The sequence below is a fragment of the Hemiscyllium ocellatum genome, chromosome 17, assembly GCF_020745735.1.
Source record: "Hemiscyllium ocellatum isolate sHemOce1 chromosome 17, sHemOce1.pat.X.cur, whole genome shotgun sequence".
Classification (NCBI taxonomy): domain Eukaryota; kingdom Metazoa; phylum Chordata; class Chondrichthyes; order Orectolobiformes; family Hemiscylliidae; genus Hemiscyllium; species Hemiscyllium ocellatum.
The window spans coordinates 30204949-30225670 of NC_083417.1; the positions used below are offsets into that span (position 1 = coordinate 30204949).

The 20722-nt window shown below is 36.8% G+C and overlaps 1 protein-coding gene across 5 annotated transcripts in view; it reads right to left on the reverse strand.

Annotated features, from left to right (window-relative positions):
* The window catches only part of def8 (differentially expressed in FDCP 8 homolog), a 44168-nt gene that overhangs the window by 10560 nt on the left and 12886 nt on the right, over nt 1–20722 (reverse strand). For 3 of the 5 annotated variants that reach the window (XM_060838037.1, XM_060838038.1, XM_060838040.1), the window contains 8 exons: nt 18117–18211; nt 16397–16546; nt 11216–11357; nt 7557–7721; nt 4928–5055; nt 2742–2855; nt 925–1005; nt 591–731 (listed from right to left, as the gene is read on the reverse strand). In XM_060838037.1, the coding sequence (XP_060694020.1) occupies nt 591–731; nt 925–1005; nt 2742–2855; nt 4928–5055; nt 7557–7721; nt 11216–11357; nt 16397–16546; nt 18117–18211 (1016 nt within the window). Of the gene's footprint in view, nt 1–590; nt 732–924; nt 1006–2741; nt 2856–4927; nt 5056–7556; nt 7722–11215; nt 11358–16396; nt 16547–18116; nt 18212–18467; nt 18523–20722 lie in introns of those variants that run through there. The other 2 variants (XM_060838041.1, XM_060838039.1) reach the window with 2 other exon arrangements.

Genomic DNA, 20722 nt, shown 5'->3' on the forward strand with positions numbered 1-20722 from the left:
CAGTGGTGAAGATGATCTAGACATTTTGTTTCTGTTTTTTGAATTAAAAGCAAGAACTCAAATCAAACTATTGTATTCTAAGATGGCGCCAGGGAGAGAAGACTCTATACATTTTTCATTGTACTCCTGTACTCAGGTACATGTGACAAAAAAAATCTAATCTAAAAAACTGACCTGAATATTTCCAACCCTTCCCATGTTTGTGCATAATTGGTAAAACATTAATATTTCACGGTTCTATTAAAAGTATAACACACAAGGTTGAAGATTTCAGAAAATTACTCCAGCAATATGATTAACACAAGGAATAGTTGGTAGAAAACTATAGACAGCAACAACTTGTTTGGATTTAGCAATTTCTCTTTCTGAAAATGATGATACAGAAAGTACATCACATTAAAAACCAATACCATAATTCTCTTTAAAAGAAACGTAAAATTCTTTAATGTTACATCAGTCTTCAAAAAGTGGACAGTTTTTAGTTGCAGGAAGGGGAAAAGGATTGAAGACTGTTTTATGTAACTCAAACCTCCCTCTTTTTGAGGACTGATGTAACCGCAAAGAGTTCAATGGTAAAAGTCTGATGGTACCTCACAGTCCAGTTTAATATGTTTTGCAAAGATGGTGTGGATTTCAGTTAAAGTGCAGCTCAGACGCCCAGTGGCAATGTCAATTAAATCCTGTAAAGAATACATTTCATCGTTTTCCACGAAATGCTGTCGATCCTGCAACTGCAAGTGCACATATTTAGACATGCACTGAAAATATGTTCCAAAAAGGTCAATATCATGAATGTTTACCTACAAATCCAATTTTAGAATAGTAATTTGGATCAAAATCGTGATTTAGCTTTGCTATTTGAATCAATATTATACCATTCAATATCAATTGCAGACATTGCTCTAAATGATAGAACAATCTAACCTGTAATAGCAGCCTTGCCTCCATTGCCTCCTTACACGTGATGAAATAGGGTTTCATCAGCAGAATGTCTTGTCGGAGTTTCTGCAGACAGAAATCAAAGATAAAACATTACAATAATTAAACTTTTTTTAAAAACATGCTTCTTCAGGACCACTCCTTCAGGATCTGGTCACAGTTATTTTGACTGAGATTCAATAATAATTGCATGACAGAAGCAGAGGGGATCTGACCTAGTGAGAACTAGAACAATTTACCAAGAAAAACTTTTACGCAGTTCAACATTTCAATGTGCTCCCAAAATAATCTGCCAAATGTCCTGGCAGAACATGCAAACAGGTAAATCTTGATCTTTCCAACCCAAGGGAAAGACAGAGCAGTGCTGCTTTATGATTTGGTTGGTCACGCATTGTGGATTAGAAGAAATCTCACCAGCACAGATTCTGCAGTTACTCTGGAAGTTTTAAGGAAGCACGATTAATCTTTAAAATCTATGATAAGTCTTTAAAGAACAGCATTGAAACACAAGGGGCAAACATTCAACTATGAATAAATTTAGATCATTCTGTTTAATTACTATTTTCATGTGGCCTTGGCTAAAATAACAGAATTATCCAAGTGCAGATGGAGATCAAATTCAATCCAGGCTGCCTGTGCCGACTCTTTGGGAAAGCTATCCCATTTTTCTGCTCATTTCTGTACCCTTATCAATTTTTCCATTTCAGTATTTGTCTACTTTCCTTTTGAGTATTATTGTTGAAACTGTTTTCACAACCTTTCAGTTATTCAAGATCTTATTGCACCAGGTTTCAAAACAAAAAAAAGAGATTAATGTTGCATCTGGTTCTTTTGCCAAAAACCTCAAAGCTAACAGACACTTATGCCACCAGAAATAATTTGTGCTACCTTGCTGTAAAGCTTTTTATGTTTTAAACATAAGCCTCCTAACCTTTTCTGCTCTGAAAAACAGGACATTAGTTAGCAATAGACCTTGTCAACTAATCAACAACCTGTTTCTCATGCTGTGTAAATTGTTGTTGCCTTTGAGATTTGAAATTCTAACTGTTCTGATAAGTGCAGGACAAAATACTTCGACTGCATATGGTTTTGCTAAAATAAAACACACTACCTTAAATCAAGCATTTGTTACTTCCCAAAGAAATCAATAAAATTTACATTGCTGTACAGAGATTTACATGGAAATGAGATAGAGAAACAGGCCATTTGGCCCAAAAGGCAAACATATATTCCATCAACATATTTAAGTAGCGCTTTCTCCCACAAACTTACCTAGTCTACTCACCTCCATTACTACAGGTGATAGTAAAATCAGTCAAACTTAATTTGCCTTTAAATCAGTCTGTGCTGACTCTCATCTATCTCATACCTTTCCAAAATAACAAATTCATCCCAATTATTGTTTCTAAAGATTTCCAAGTTTATCCTTCTTCACATAAGACTTTTTGCCATATTCATGTTTCTATAATCTACACAAAGTCTAATCGACCTATTTCTGTAATCAACCGGTTCAGAGATGTTATTACACATGTCTGAAACAGGTAGGAATTGAACCCAGACCTCTTGGTCAAGGGATAGGGATGCTACCACTGAGTGACAAGAGGATCCTCTGAAAACGTTTGACCTAATTTCCTAATCAATCTGTTCAGAGAAGCCTGGAGTAGGTAGGACTTGAACCTGGGTCTCCTGGCTCCAAAGTAGGCAGATTACCACTGCACCACAATATTCCCTTGAAAACATTCAATTCCACTCAGACTTATTTGTTGTAACTGATCAGGTGAAAATTGTGCATCTGAGCATACCCGAATTTCTACTAGTTCCTCCACATAATTGAAGAGAAGTGGATTAATCACTCTAAGTTTCAGTACTGGCCGCGAGATCATCAGCGTGAGGTATCTCATACTGTAACGGCATACCTAATATCAAACATGAAAGAAAGGAAAAAGCAACACAATTAGGCAAAGCCTCAAACAGCATTACTTCAGGCATTAGATATTCTGTTGCTATCGGACATGAAAAGGTTAAATCTATTCATATTCACCCCACTCTGGGGTGAATATGAATAGATCCCACTCTGGTATAAAACATCCCACTCTGGTACAATTTTCATAGTTTACGAAATTTAGCCCAAGATATGCTTTGAATGCAACACTGCTATGAAAAATTTTAAAGAACTTTCTACCTCAAAGTCAAAGTCTAGGAAATGAATTTTTATAGCACCAGCACGTTGGAACACAGAAGGGCTGGCAAATGAAATGGTTGTAAGGGATTTCCATCACTGGCAATTTTTAGTAGTGCAATTTAATGAGGTGACAAGAATCTATGGCGGCAGTCCTGATCTCGCCAAGCTGAGGGCTGGGCATTACAGATCATTGGAATTTTGAGGAGTTGAACCAACTTCTGTGAGTAACTTAGTCAACATCAGGTCGGAGTTGTATGACCCCAGGGGAGCCCCGCTCTGGATTAAAGGATCTTTTGCAAATCTGTTACCAACTTCACATTACAATGCAATGCAATGATTGATCAAGTTAAATATATTTTATTGCAGTGCAGTGACCATTACATTGACTGGCATCAAAGTGGAAAAATCAGATGTTTAAAATATATTTTATCCACTGGATAAAATGCCATTCTGCATTCATATTTAGGACTATGTCAATTGTACCATTATTCAATATTTTAATTTAATTTTCAGAAATCAGTTATCTTGCTTTAAGGCTTGCAAAGATGGCTGGGCTCCTTTAATTAAACCTTGGGAGTTTTCTCCCCCAATATAGTTGTGCGATGGAATTAACTTAATTAACTTCCGCATCCCCTTTTATGGGCGCGCGGTGGCACAGTGGTTAGCACTGTTGCCTCACAATGTCAGAAACCCGGGTTCAATTCCTGCCTCAGGTGACTGATTTGCACAATCAGAAACCCCATGCTCCGTTTTCCTCCCACAGTCCCAAAATGTGCAGGTTAGGTGAATCGGCCATCCTAAATTACCCTGAGTGTTAGGTGTAAGGGAAGGGGTCTGAGTCGGTGTGGACTTGTTGGGCCGAAGGGCCCGTTTCCACACCAAGTAATCTGATCTAAAAAAAATTCAGTTCAGTAAGGGCTGTTTATACAGTAGTTGGCCAGGGGGGATTACATTTGTCTAACCTGATAGTTTTATGATCACTCAAGAGGATGACATTTTGTATGTTATTCTTCTGTTTGAAGTTTTATCAGCATACCAAAAACTTCCCAATGTTATTACCAGACTCAAGAGTTCTGTACATAGTGGATACAGGGTGACTGGTAGAGAAGTAGGCTTGGGAGTGCGGAAGCATATAGGGTTTGAAGATAGTATGGGGCACAGGATTAAAGAGCTTCACAGATCTACAAAACTAAGCTGATGTCCAAGGAAAGCAAGCATAATCCTTTGACCAGTCTCAGTTTATACGTCAGGTTTGCTTACAGAGGCAGGTAACCCAATTCTAGGTCAAGATTGTGATGTTGGGAAAGGATCCAATACACTATTCCTGCCTCATATGAAAATCAAGCCCTGCATTTTTCATATTTCTTCTGGGAAATGTGTAATTATGGTATTAAATGAGCAAGGTTCATCATGTAAAATTTCCATGAAACAGTTAAACTCTGCATATAAACTTATCGTGTTAGTTAATGTCATAATTTAGCCTTAATAATTTCATAAGTGATGAATTAATTATGCACAAAACATAATTTATATGGCCTTTTGCTGTCCAGTAACGACACTGTGACCATGTCACAATGGCCAAATGACATATCAGAATAGAAGGAGAAAACTTAAAAACCATGCAGATGGTTTCTACCACGAAGGATTTTAAGTATTACAATCGACAAATTAAGAATTTTTTGGACTGGAAAAGCAGCTCTGTTTATGATCAATATAGTTTTCAGATATGTTACTATTCTCTACTTTCCATCTCCATAGCTCTTCCCATATTGTTTTCCTTCTCTTCTTCCCATCCAAAATACTCACTTTATAGGCTTCAAAGTCCCAGTTGTGTATGACACGAGCAGGAATGACCGCTGCATCATTCCAGTGGCAGCTGCTGCAATAATATCGTCCAGTGTAGTCACACATGCGCGCTTCACTGGGCACACCACCTGAAATGTAAAATCAAAATCATTATAAAAAGACTATGAATGGAAGGACGAAGATTGCTTTAAAAAAAAAGTTAGAATAATGAAACTGGACTTGTAGATATCATAATCTCACCCATCTAACTGGAGAATCCAAGCATCTCTGGTCAATTACATCACATTCCATGGTCTATATGAACACATTAATACTTCAGAATTTTACACACTGGTGCTGCAGTATGTTGTATTTGTGTCATCGTGGCATTTACAAAAGCAACAAGTATGCTGACTTTGCGTCAACCATTGGTATCATATTCTATGATGCAGGATCAGGGTGACTATGTTCAAGGAAAAGAAGGGGGATTATGATATAACACCCAAGTCACTTGTTTACAAAAGTATCAAGTTTTCAGTTTCTGGAACAACTGGTGATATGTTCCTATCTTCCTGCTTGTTCTACTAGAGAGGGCTGCATGGACTATGGCAATAGAATGTGTAGGATAATAGGAGTAAAAAATTGTAGTCAGAATAATGAGACTCAGGTGAAAATATTTCAGTGGAATTACTGCTCATTTTGGGTTGCCCAGTACCTCTGGTCAGTATTCCTGATGAAGGACTTTTGCCTGAAAACATTGACTTTCCTGCTCTTTGGGTGCTGCCTGACCTGCTGTGCTTTTCCAGCACTACTGAATCTTGACTCTGTCAGTATGTCTGGATTTATGGACACAAAGAGTAAACATAGCTATTCCAATACACTCTCTCTCTCTCTCTCTCTCGCACTCAAAAGAATCTCATCAGCATCATCAACTCAATGTGTGCATGAGCTCTGCACTAGATTTTTGTCTCATCATATAATGAATAGTAAAACAAATACTTTACAGAAGAAGGAGATATTTTGATGTATGAATGGAATTTATGTTCATTGTTTCCTAACAGTTCTTTTAAAGTTTTGAGTCTAGTGACCCTTTAACTCTGTTTTTCTGTCCACAGATGTTCCCAAACCTGCTGAGTTTCTCCGGAATGTCTTTGTTTTAGATCCACAATTCTTTGTTTTAGATAACCATAATTACATACTTCGAATTTAAATAAATCTATTCCAATATGATTAGCTTTATCTTTTGTTTCACAGTGTGGTATTAATCCCTTTTATAACAGACAGAAAATTGTGGATTTTCATTAATTGCCAATGCAACGTAATATAATTAACTAGTAACTACATAGGTGCATATTTCAGCTCAAAAGTGTTTTGAAAGGCAGTTTTCAAAGATGGAACAATTAACACAACATTTTTAATACTTGTAGTTACTGTGCTATGAAAAGATGTTCTGAAGTCCCATGTTTCTAGTGAGAAGAGGTCATAGATCAAAGATATACCATAGCAAAATAAAAAAAATCAATTAGCAATGTAACTTTTTTTGACAAGTTACAATGATTTAAATTTAGCAAGGAGCGATGAAGTGAAAGAATTAAAAGTATGGTGTTGTAGGAGAATGGGAAAGAAGATAGAACTTCTTTTTGGCATTAGATTTCATGAGATTTTCACACATTTCCCAGATACTGTTAATTTCTGGTAAGTCTGGAGCACTAGTTCCTTTCCAACAACTTACAATGCTCACCTGCAAATATTGCCAACTCATAACAGACTGAGCAGGTCAATATTAGGGAAATTGATTCTAGATTCATAATTTTGGCAGACAAAATACAAAGAACAAGACAAGCTGAGATACTCAGCAAAAGCTTCAAAGAAATGGATAGGTTTAGCACAAATGTTTTTTTTTAAAAAAAACTGATTTGACATTTGGGTATTGAACTTCTAAAGTTGAAAATTTTCCTTTAAAGATGTGCCCCTATTAATTATTTAATAACACAGCATCAACATGAGCCCATGAGACAATGAAAAGGCAACCACTAACATATAGATCCTTTAATTTTCCCAACTCCACAGCAAAAAGTATATTCACCAGATATAATTCAAAGAAATTCAACAAAAACATATATAATGCTGTCTGTCAGAGAAATGTCCATTTGGCTCATTCCGTGCTCCATAATGCCAAATCAATGAATGTGAAATTTTCTACCTGGTGCAGATTTCCCAGCATGGGGCTAATTTTATCCTAAGGGCTCTGAGCTGCTGCGATGTGACACTTTTCCATATTTTCCTGACTGTTCGTAAAGGAAATTAAGTTCCAATAATCCAGTTATAACATCCCAATATTAGTATACAAAACTGCAGTGAAGATCACCTAAATCATTCAATTATACAATGGAAAGCATGAAGCTCAAAATATTAAGATTTATCAAATGCTGATCACATGGTTAACTTTGTATGCATAGTTCTGAATGATCTTAAGTTGCTGGAATACAAAACAACAATATAGTCCAACACGGTTATGCAGATGAGATTTTGATGCAAGCCTTCCCCTTCCATTACCCTTGATTAGGAAAAAAATATATTGCAAATTTGAAATTTAAAATCATATGACAATTGTTTAGCATTTCAAATCACATAGGAACATTGCACTCACGTAAAGAAATTGGTTGGCGACACTCTCCACATCGATAATCCTGTTGGTCCAGACCCACCTCAGGGCAGATATTGAGCTCAAATTCAGATTGGTGGCTAACCTTTGACCTTACACAGGATTTGTTGATTTGGTTTAAACATTTACTGTGACACCGGTAATAACAACCTGCCAACAAAGGATACTAATCTCAATTAAAAACAGTGACATGCAGCATTAAAGGGTTACATCAATCACAGCTTTTCTCAGAGTTAGTCAGTTTACCTTCTTGATACTACATTCCTTTCTGGCCACAAATGTTCTTCGTCAGTACAAGACTTTACACTAGACTGCATGTGCATGTGTCCATTATGTCGAGTTGTTGTAGCAGAACTTTTTTTAAACAATGATTGAAACAATATTTTCTTCCTCTCATGTTGAATTATGATCAAATTACATAACTGACTTACATCATTTATAAAGCATCATCTCCTGGGAATGCCTCACAACCCAGTTTACTTTGTACCTTTATTAATCATCTTCAGTTCACAGACAATAGTGATAGCATTCAGTTTGTAAGTGTGGCTACTCCCTACAAGTCTTCAAAAACGCTTCAAAGCACAAACAGAATAATTTTGTTTTTTTTCCCCGTAAGAATACTTCTTTACGCTTCTTGAATGGTTAGGTACTTAAACAATTAAAAATATTTTCATCCAATAAATTCCTACTGTGTCACATTTCAAAATGTAGCATCTTAATTTTGCACCACAAACCCAAGTCCATATTTCAATCAGTAATATACTCTGTGAAAGAGGAACAAATCAGAACTTGATTGGCAAAGAGAATGTGTAATTGGAGCAAAATAGGGTAGAGTAATCAAATCAGTAAACTTTCATTCATTGAAATAGAAAGGAAAAAAAAAATCATATGGACTGAATAATTCATTCTCCCCTCCCCCACACTTCATCTTCATGTTAGATGTAACATAATGTAACAAATAAAAATCTCATTTTTGTTAATAAACGTCACTAATTTCCTCTATGAAAATATTTAAAGCTACAGATGTCTGCATGAGTTTGTCACAAGCGGTCTTAATTTTCTGGAGCCCGGGTAAAAAATGTCAGTACTATAGTTCCTGGATACAAATTTAACTTCCTGTGGAGAAGTTGTAATGTGTGAGATACATCACCAAACTTGTTTTTCCATTCCCCTTGATGAAACTGTAAATAATACATTTTCAACATGGATTTTAAAATGATCTAACAGTAAAGGCTGGAGGCATGCAAAAAAATATGAATTTCACTTCTGTTTTTACAGGATGTTGAATTTTTTTTGGCATACACATATCTATGTTGCTAAACTGGCTTGATGCATATATAAATACAAAGGGAGTATGTCAATGAATTCTTAATGACTTAGACATTATGACTGGAGTCATGGAAATGTTAGGAAAAGTTCTCTTGGGTGTAGTTATATAGTGAAGAGAAAAAACCCAAGAAAAAGCAGCAAGGCTTTGAGGACAATATGAAAAGGCATTAGATTTTCAACAAATATTATATGACAATTTGAGTACAGGAACAAAGAAGTTTTGCTTCAATTGCATGGAGGACAACGGAAATGTTGTCTGGAATAATGTATGCAGTTCTGGTCTCTTTGCCTAAGCCATAGAGAAGAGCAGCAGAGCTTCAGCAGACTGAGTCTGCAGATTGTGAGACTATCCTAAGAGACACTCAAAAGATTGGACTTAGGTTGCACTGTGGCTAGCACTGCTGCCCTACAGCGCAAGGGACCAGAGTTCGATTCTAGCCTCAGGCAACTGTCTGTGTGGAGTTTGCACATTATCTGCGTGGGTTTTCTCTGGGTGCTGCAGTTTCCTCTGACAATACAAAGGTGTGCAGGTTTAGGTGCCCATTGTGTTCAGGGATGTGTAGGTTAGGTGCATTAGTTAGGGGTAAATGTAGAGTAATAGGTTCTGGGTGGGTTACTCTCCAGAGAGTTGGTGTGGACTTATTGAGCCGAAGGGCTTGTTTCCATACTGTAGGGATTCTATGATTCCATTTTGCGGAGTTTAGAATTAAATGATCCCAAAAAGAATTGACAGAAGTCTCAAGGGGATAGTCAGAGTGGTCGCAAAAAGGATATTTCCCCTGAATGTTGGATCTCGAAACAGAGAAAACGATCTCAGAACAGAGATGAAGAATCTTTAGAATTTTCTGCCTCAAAGTGCTGTGGAAGCTCAGTCATTAAGTTAATTCAAAACAGAAATTGACATATTTCTAATCAGCAATGGCATTAAGGGATATGGGAATAGCATGTTATAAATGGTGTCGAGGTAGGTTATCCACCTTCTGGAACGGTAGCTCCAGTGGCTGAATAACCTTCTCCTGTTCCTATATTCCAAAGACAGCAAAGTTGATAGACAGATTAATGTAAATCAGTACTGAACAGCAGACTTTTTTTTTATTTCACAGTATACTGTTAATTGCAATTACGTGAAATAAACTGCTTTTTCTTTAAAACTGAAAACAATAAGTTATTCCAGGACCAAGCACAAAAGCAAACATCACTACTGCAAATGGTTGCCCATTTCAGATGTGGCATGAGAAAACTGTGGCCGCTGTCCATCTTTACAGGTCAGCAGTGTGCTTACGACTACTGCTTGTCAATACTCTCCTTCCATCACATTAGGGAGGAACTGTGGATTAGGCTCTTAAAGTTGTAGTAACAGTGTACTTGTTAACAGCATTGTTCGCCAAGATCCATTACACTTACTGATTTGAAAAGGCTGGATTGAACACAAAAAGTCTGAAGTTACAAATTTTACTGAATAAATTTGCACCACTAAATAACAATATCAGTCATACAAGTTAGTTGTGGAAATGTAAAAAGGTTTGCATTTTTAGGAAACAATGGGCTACTTTTCAGCAAAGATAAAATATTGCTGAACAGAAGCAGAGAAGGGACACAAAATAAAAACACTTTTCATGGAATACCATTAAGTCTTTTCCCAAACATGTAACATTGGGCACAGTCACAAAAACTTCTGCTAAACTAATCTATAAACATCTGTCAACAATGAGGATTCATAAAGTAACTTATTTTGTTCAATGTCAACCTTTGTGCCTGCCAACTTCCTTTCAGAGTATCTGGCCACAATGCATCTTAAAAGTTGCTGTGTCTTAAATATACAGCCATTGTGGAAATTGTTTTAAAATGCATAAAATATTGTCAAGTAAAGTTAAATACATTAAGTGCAACAAATCCCAAAAAAAACTGCAAAATCATTTTTAAGTTTCAATTTCTTAGACCAGTATCTGTGAAGAAAGGATTAAATGGAGTACTTGAATCTTCAAACAAGAAACATTAAACTATTTTACGCTTTCAAAGTCTATAAAGTGTAACTCTTTAAAACTCAAGTTAACAATTATGCTGACAACTAAAGAAAATTAGTGACTTCATCAGGCCACTTCCTTCTCCCGAGTCTGGTGAACATGCAAGCTTCCTTATAAAAATACTAGAGTAGTTCCCACAGACATATTTGATGTAGGATTTCAAAGAAGCATTTGAAAATATACTATTACTGGATTTTTACACTTCAATCACAAGATGTCTATTTGCAGATTCTATTCCGAATAGATCCTGGCCACAGCAAAGACTAAACAGGATAGATATCAAGTATTCACCTGTACAGGTATACCAGGTTTGAAGTAAGCCCCATATAATGGTGCTGCACTTGTCACAAAACTGTTTGACACTTTTGCTTTTCTCCTTGTAGAATCGATGTTCAAGAATAATTCTAATATTGGGTTCATCTTCATCAGGGTCCTACGAAGACAGCCAACAAGAAAAAGATTAAACATCTATTTAACAGTGACCATGTTCATATTAAACTTACTGTAGCATTTCAATTCAGTGAGTGTAATTAGAGTTTCTCACAGACTCTGAAAACCATGTTCGCAATCAGTGAAGTTCACAAAGACACTTCACAAGAGCAACTGAAACAAAACTTTAACCTCCAGACCATGCAAAGAAATATTGGAACATGATCAAAAAGCACTTTCAAACAGATAGTTTAAAGTCACCTCAATGGTGAGGAGCAGAGAGGTTTAGGGGAAGGCAGTCTAATCCTTATGGCTGAAACAATTGTAGGAACAGCTACTAATTGTAAAGTAAAGAAAATCAGGGATATACAAGGGAAAAAAAAACTGTCTTGGTGGAGTAAATTGGGTCTACCTCTCATTTTTTAGTCTCCAGAAAGCATAATCTCAGGGTTGTGAATCTTTCCAATTGTCTACCCCCAGAGGTTGGAGGTGCTCCCAATGCTGAATTTAATAATGACGCAGAGATAGATTCTTCACAATTTGAGAAGATTTGTAGCTCAGGTTGATGACAAGTCTGCTCGTTGAGCTTGAAGGTTTGTTTTCAGACATTTCATCATAGGCAACATCATTGGTGAGAGTCTTTCGTGAAGTGCTGTTGACATATTCCACCTCTCTATTTACAGGTCTTGGTTTCATAAGGTGGGTAATGCCATTTCTGGTTCACCTTTTTTTCCAAGGGAAGATTGATGCATTTATTGTTTGAGTTCTGGTTAGAATGCCATATCTTTGCGAATTCTCACACTATCTACCTTCCCTTCTTATAAATAGATAGGCATGACATATCACCAGCGCTTCACCAGAGACTCTCACTGATGTTACATAGTATGGTGATGAAACGTCCGAAAACAAACCTTCAAGCTCAGCAAGCAAACTTACAGACTTATAGATTCTTCACCTTAGGGAATTGAGGGATTTGGAAATGTGCAAGAAAGTAATGTTGAGGCAAATGATCAGCTCAACTTTCCTCAATTTGTTGCATGAATCAAAAGATGAATGCTGAAAATAAAGCGTTTCTTTTCTATTTGTGAATAAAGAGTAAATTCAGAAATGCAAACAATGTATTTCACAAAATTGCAAACAATTGTTAGCTCCACTCGAATAAACGGTAGGGTCAACACAGCTAATGCCATTTCAATTCCATCACAGTAAATAGAAGATTGTTTAAAAAAAAATGATGCACAATCTAATGCTAACATTGTAGGTCACAGCATTCAAATACCAGATTATAACAACTGTAAAGCCAACTTAAAATTTTGTTTCAGCTGCAAATTTATCTCAGAGACCATATTTCTATAATAGTCTATATGAGAAAAGCTTTTGAGCCTGCTCTCTCATTTTATACAATAATGATAAATTTTCTGCCCCAACTCCATTTTCTTACCCATTCTCAAAATCCTTTCCATTTCCAAAATCTCAAAACCTGGTTTACCTGAAACCATGAACACAACAATCCTCAACCTTCTGAAGTAAAAGTGAATGCTAAAGTTTGCCAAGACTTTGTCCCAATGAGGAGAAATCAATCACTTATTGTTACCCATCAAGCTACTTCCAAACTTTGCAAGCTTCATCTTATTCACTGCAGTTTAGACCCAATTTACTCACTCAGTCTCTCATCATTGATCCCTGGGACATAGGGTTGCCCAACCCCATGAACCCTTTGCAATTATTGCCTCTAAAGACAAATATATCCTTTCTTAAGCATGGAGACAAGAACAGTGTACACTATTATATAAAGCCTAACACAACTGTAGCATGAGGTACTTAACCTTGAACTTGAATCCCTTAACGGAATTTAGAAGATGTTAAATGCACAGTTTAACCAATGTAAGAAAAATGGAGATTTCAGGAACTGTTTCCTATGTTTTTGAAACCTCTACAATATGAATTAGAATGTCTCAAAGTATTGAGAAAAATAACCTCAGTTAAGCTTTCTTGCATGAATATATACGTACATATCCCCATAAATACTATCTGAACTCACTTGACAGTAATACCAGCAAATCACAGTTTACTAACTGGCTGAAGTTGAGCACACAAGGGTTCATACAAGGTCTAGGAGCAGTTCCTGATACTACAATACAAGAAATTTAGAGTTTGTTGGATATGCAAAACAAAAATTAACATTAGTGTAGAAACATTAATTGTGAGTGGACTTCAAAAGATAGTTTTGAAATTTCTCAGATATATACAAAGACAAAATATGTAATTGTAATCAATGATTACAATTAGTTAGTAAAGAAAGTCCTGTTATTCAGTTTCCAAAATTCCTAGATTGACATAGTAATTTTATAATATTCATATCCAAACTTTTCATTGGAGAAGTCAGAATGTAGCTTCCGACTATAATTCCTAAACTAAACTCTCAAAATTCTAGTTGTAACATGTAGGAAGCTATCAGCCACTCCAATTCAAATCCTACTTTCAAGCGAAGCTCAGAGTTATCAACTTACCAAAGTTTAAATGAAAACAATCCATCAGTCTCTCCTTTTAACTGAATAATAATTCATTTACCTGATGCATCACTGCAACATCTGCAGAAATGTGGCCATCTTCCATAGATATATTAGTCACTGTCATCTCTTCATGCAACTGCTGTGTTTATGTTGCTTGTTGAAAATGCTGTCTTGGTTAAATCAATTGCCTCTAGTTAAAGGCATTCGACAAGGTTCCTCATGGTAGACTGGTTAGCAAGGTTAGATCTCATGGAATACAGTGAGAAATAGCTATTTGGATACAGAACTGGTTTGAAGATAGAAGACAGAGGGGGATGGTGCAGGGTTGCTTTTCAGACTGGAGGTCTGTGACCAAGGTGCCACAGGGATTGGTGTGGGTCTTCTGCTTTTTGTCAGTAATATAAATGAATTGAATGTGAACACAGGAGGAATAGTTAGTAGGTTTGCAGATGACACCAAAATTGGAGGTGTAGTGGACAGCAAAGGAGGTTACCTCAGATTACAATAGGATCTTGACCAGATGGGCCAATGGGCTGAGAAGTGGCAGATGGAGTTTAATTCAGACAAATGTGAGGTGCTGCATTTTGGGAAAGCAAATCTTAGCAGGACTTATACACTTCATGGTAAAGTCCTAGGACGTGTTGCTGAACAAAGAGACCTTGGAGTGCAGGTTCCTAGCTCCTTGTAAGTGAAGTCACAAGTAGCTAGGATATCTGGGTAGATGAATAGGAAGGGTTTAGAGTGATATGGGCTAAATGCTGGCAAATAGGGTTAGATTTATTTAGGATATCTAGTGGGTATGGACAAGTTGGACCGAAGTGTCTGTATCTCTATGATTCTAAACATCGAAGACTGAAACCATCAGCTTCAAATGTTCCTATCAACTTAATACTTCTGTCATTAATTTCTGCCCCTTACTAAGCCAAATTTCAAGGAGGAACCAGATGGTTTTCAATATCAAATGCTTTTCGTCCTTAAGTGACCAACCCTATACCCACTCCTCCACTAAAGTCACGGACTATTCCAATACCTACTTGTGTTCTGCCACTTTCAACATTCAATTGATCCAAAACACTTCTGTCAATGTCCTATAATACACCAAGCTATTCAGAGGTCACCTATACATTTGTTGGATCACACTGACTCTGAGGGATAGACAGATGTGAATATGGCTTTGTATTTATAATCCTAATGACCTGGGTCCTCCTCATCGGTCACCTCCCGTCCAACAAACAAATCTTTCTTGTATACACCCACTCCCAAATCTCTCACTATAAAATGTTTGTCTGACTTCACCCAAGCTTGCATAATGGTCCTCTATTGTTGTCACTTGAACGTAAGTGCCATAGTTAGAACCTTCCTCTCAAATCATTCTTACCTTGTTGAATAAGCTATTCAGTCCTCCCAGTAACATTACCTTTGGCTTAGCATCTCTTTTTTCCCGTATACCTCAGTGAAACAGTTTGGGACATTTTCCTGCAGTGAAGGTGCAACACGAGTATAAGCTTTTTTGTTAAGGATTGTTAGAAATGGAATAGTTTGATGGCACCATTCCATGTAACTGAAGTCTTTCATCACTGATGTCATTCTAATTAATCTCCTTTCAATTCTCTGCCAGAATTGAAATTCTTCCTGAAAAATGGTCCCCCCCACCAAAAAAAAGGCACAACTGCTTTGTTTTTGTACACAACGTCTTCAATTATAAAGACTGGGATCCCATGTGCATTTTGAGATATCAAATTATTCACAACCTGTCCTAACAGATTAGTTCATTTATTTTGGGATGACTCCCAAAAGGAAAAAAAAAATGCAATTTATTTTTAGTACCTCGTTATTTTTCTAACCAAAATGAATCTTTTCTCACATTTCTGTATTCAATTTCGTTTGTCCTATGTATATGCATTTCAGCCGTCTATCTAGATCCTCCTAAAGTTTTACTTTGCTTTGTTTCCACACGATTGACATCAACTGACTGGCCTGTTCCAACTGGATTTCTCTCTTTCTCCTGTTTGAATGTGTAACAATGCAATATACTTGGCTAAGCAGGCAAAAAACTTGTTCCAAGCCTTTGTCAATATTACTTGTCAAAACTTGTTTAACAGTACTTTTTCTCCTCACTACTAAGATGGCTAAAGAGGATTTTAGTAATGTTCCCCTCTTTATCTGCTCCACTCCTCAACACTTAAGAGCACTCTGAAGGTAAAAGACATCCTATTTTTCTTCCCAAGGTCAGAAGTCACATGACACTAAGTTATCATCCAACAGTTTTATTCGAAATCACTTCAAATTCAGTGAATTCACCTGATAAAGGGGCAGCGCTTCAAAAGCTTGTGATTTCAAATAAACCTGCTAGACTATAACCCGAGTGTCATACGACTTTTGAGCTTGTGCACCCCAGTCCAACACCGGCATCTCCACATCATGGCTACTGTTTTTTCAGATTACATCACATTTTGTAGGAATAAACTTTGTAGCTACTGTCCCCTCAATTTAAGTATAGTTTTTATTCATTACACTGTACATCTCAAACCTTCAATTCTTGCAGTTTAAGCCTGAGATGAATAAGTTTAACAACTGCATCTTTCTGCTTCTCTGAGTGTTCTGGCAAATCTAATATAACTTGTTTCACTTCGTCAATTGCACGTTTCAGGTTTTCAATGTCCAACGCTCCAAATGAACCCTAGAAAACAATAATCAAAGTAAATAATGGTCAAGCTGAAGAAAATACAGTTCTTTACAATCAATCAATCAATCAATCAATCATTCATTCATTAAGTGCGATGCAGAAACAAGATAGCACTAAAACTTGCTCAAACAAAATGTTTACAGTACAGATAGAGACCATTCAGCTAGTCCATTCTGTGCAATCGCTCTGCAAGAATAAGTCACCTTTTCTATCACGTTCCCTTTTCCTGCATAGCTACAAACTTTTTGATCTTCAAGTAATGATCCAATACCCTTTTAAAATCGGCATGTGCCTCCATCACATTTTCAAGCAATATATTCTAGATGCAAACCAAAAGGTCAAATATCATCACTACTTCTTTTGCCAATCCCCTTAAATCAACATCCTCCACTTACATGTAATTAAACTTCAGACCAAAAACTAGAACAGCACACAACAGCCATTTCTTCTCCTGGTGCTGTATGGAGCAATTAGCATTGCATGTTGGATGTACATACCTCAGCATGTTAGCAATGTTTTAAGTGGCAATCTCCAAACCAAAGACAAGGAACACCTGTATTATCAGGCAGTGTAGTGGAAGGGAAACAGACGGTAATGGTTCAGAAGATAGACAAATGTCAAAAATACTCATCAAGTGGCAGGGGGGAGGAGGAAGAGGGGGGTGGAATTGCTGTCTCTTGGTTGTGCCCAAATGAGTCAAGAATACCAAATAAAAGACCCTTATTGAAAAGGGCTTTTCCTTAGACCAAAATGCAACCAAATGGCAGTTGTGGATACATTTGGACATATATTTCTAAAATCACCCTGTTCAGAGATATCATTACTGCACACAAGTTTGCAGCAGGCTGAACTTGAACCCAGATCTCCTGGCCCAGAGGTATGGATATTACCACTGTGCAAGAGGCTCCCAGATTTTTCTGGACACATGACCATCTGATCATCTTCAAGAGTCAACACCACAGGAATTAAAAAAAAAGTGAAACAGCTATGTTTACAGTGCTAATCAGGTGCCAAATAATTATCATTTTCACTCTATACACATTCACTTTACAGCCTTCCTATTTTAAAGGCACAGTAGAGGAATCTTACTCCCAAAATTTTGAAACACAATTTGCGAGGAAGCAGATATATCATTACTTCATGCTTAAGTCAGCTTTTGAATTATCAATTCAAGAATAAAAAAACTCAACTTTCAGGGAATAAAGTAGTCATAAAGCAAAACATGAACAATTTTAATCCTCATTCAAGTAACATTCCACAGAAGATTTCACTACAGAATATAACAAGCAACATTGTCAAACAGGAAAATCTGCACCAGAACCAAAATATTTCACCAGCATCAGGGTTGGACAAAGACACAAAAATAAATTTTTAAAATGGATGTTTCAACTTCATTCTTTATGAAAACAGATCATTGTACAGAATTTAAATATTATTCTTTAAGGTTTGTAATCAACAGTTTAAAATATCTAACTTGCCTGCATGATCACTAAATATTTGGCACATTTCAAGATGTAATTGATGCTGCAGTTATATAAAAAGAAAAAAAAAATTCGATACTTACCACAGGTTTTGAAAAGTGATCCTCAGCCAAACCAAGATCCATCACTCTATCAGTATTTGCACTGACCTCCCGATACAAAAAGTCTGTGTGTAGTCCTAGAATAGGAAAAAAAAACATATTTTTAATGAAAACATGACTTGGAAAAAAACAAGATAGCCCAGAAATACATAGATGCATATGCAGGTATATCAATTTATGATGAATACTGCTATTCCCAGTTGGGAGACGTTCCCTCGCCAGCTTTACATAAATGTTACTGAAAGTATTAACTGCAGAAATTGCTGATACATCTTTAAATCACTAGTGGTTTTAAAATAAAAATGTGCATGAAAATTCAGACACAAGTCATACCTTTATTTTAAGGTAACGCAACAGGTTTAACTGCTAAGTTAAAAACAAAACGAGGGAAGTAGGTTCCTGTGTCAACAGGTTGTATTCACTGGATATGCATGATGTAATCTCTCTAATTTACCTCCCATCTTTCTTGGAGTCACAAGACTGGTTACTTCAACCTCAACTTTCTTGTTCAGCAGTCACATGACTCTTCCAGAGTGGCACCCAATTGGCCCAATTGATGCAGAAAGTGAAAGTATAATCCTTCTACTTTCCGCATAACATCCCAGGTACGTTTTGCACCAACCTACTATCTTCCCCGACACTTCTCACTACTGTTCAAGATACTCCGACTCAAACTGCTGTTCCACAAGAAAGAAATGAATTTTCTGTATTGAAGACTTTAGCTCAAATAGGTGAAAATAGCAGATTATTTAAAACTATAAAAGTAAAATGTCACCGCAGGGCTGCTTCCCAATTAGGATGAGATGATTGTGTTGGTTTACCGAAAAGGGTCAGCAAACCTCAAGTAACAGAAAAAGTGGAGAAGAAAATGAAAACAAAGAACTAGGAGGAGTAGGCCATCTGGCCCTTTGAGCCCGCTCTGTCATTCAAGAAGATCATGGCTGATCTCTTCATGGACTCAGCTCCATTTTACGGGTGGGTCAGTGGTTAGCACTGCAGCCTCACAGCATCAGGGATCCGGGTTTGATTCCAGCTTCAGATGACTATCTGTGGAGTTTGCACGTTCTCCCAGTGTCAGCCTGGGTTTCCTCCGGGTGCTCCAGTTTCCTCCCACAGTCCAAAGATGCGCAGGTCAGGTGGATTGACCATACTAAATTGACCATAGTGTTAGGTGCATTAGTTAGAGGGAAATGTGTCTGTTGGTTACTCTTCGGAGGGTTGGTATGGACTTATTGGGCCGACGGGCCTGTTTCCACACTGTAGGGAATTTAATCTAATCTAATCTCACCATAAGACTCAATCCTGTTACTGTTCAAAAAAATTAGCTTTAACAATATTTACTGAGGAAGCCTCAATCATTTTACTTGGCAGGGAATTCCACAGATTGACAATCCTCTGAGTGAAGAAGTTCTTTCTCAATTTAGTCCTAAATCTGCTTCTCCTAATTTTTAGGCTATGCCTTCTTGTCCTGGTTTTACCTGCCAATGGAAATATCTTCTCTACATCTATCTTATCTATTCCCTTCATAAATTTCACATGCTTCTACAAGATCCACCCTCATTCTTCTAAATTCCAATCAATATAATCCTAGTCTACTCAGGCTCTTCTCATAAACCAACCCCTCAACTCCAAAATCAACCTATTGAACCTCCACTGCACCCCTTCTAGTGCAAGTAAATGAGCTAACAACCCTCCCTAATTCAGTCTAATACAATCGCTAAAAATCAATACTCTAATGTATGCAAATATATGTAGAGTAGAAGGCACAGAGTTTTTTTTGAGGAAAGGCTCGTTGATGCTTTGCAATAACTTAAGCACATACCAGTGATATCTAGTAGTGATTATTCTATAGGATTGTGATGAAAATGTAAAAATAAAAAAAAACTAACAAAAGGAAATACAACACAATGGCAGAGGAGGAATGTTTTGCAGAATGACTGCAAGAGAATTCTTTACCATCATCTACCAGAACATTGAAATATTAACGCTGAACATTCAAAATCCTTCCACCTGAGAGTCTGGAATGTTCAATAACAAAACAAACACAGACTTGGCAGATAAGCAAACTGTTAGTTAGAAAGTAAAATGGAAAAAAGTACGAGATATCAAGAGGAATATAAAATTAGCACTCCATTACCAATTATAGAAAATAAATCATTAAAAGGTGTCAATTTATTACACATATTCAGACCATATATCACAGCAAGAGTCATGAAGGCTATAAATTAGTTGCAAAGCATTACAGTACTGGTCACATTCCAGCAATGCTGATCAACATTTGAAAAGGTTAGACAATTGTACAGTGGTGAAAACTGCTGATCCTCAGAGCATACTGTTAATAACTAGATTATATTGAAAGGAATTCAAATCTGCAGTTTGTTGCAAAGGGAAAAAGGAAACAGATAGTGAGGCCAGGGCAACCACATACTTTAATAGTATCTTTAACATACAGAAAGATCCCATGGCACCTCATTTACTTTATTCAATCATGTCCATCTCTTGTTGCCCTCATGAAGGTGGTGCTGAGCCAGCACCTCAAACCACTGCAATCTGTGATGTTGCTTTCCAAAAGCAGCTCTTAGGGAGTC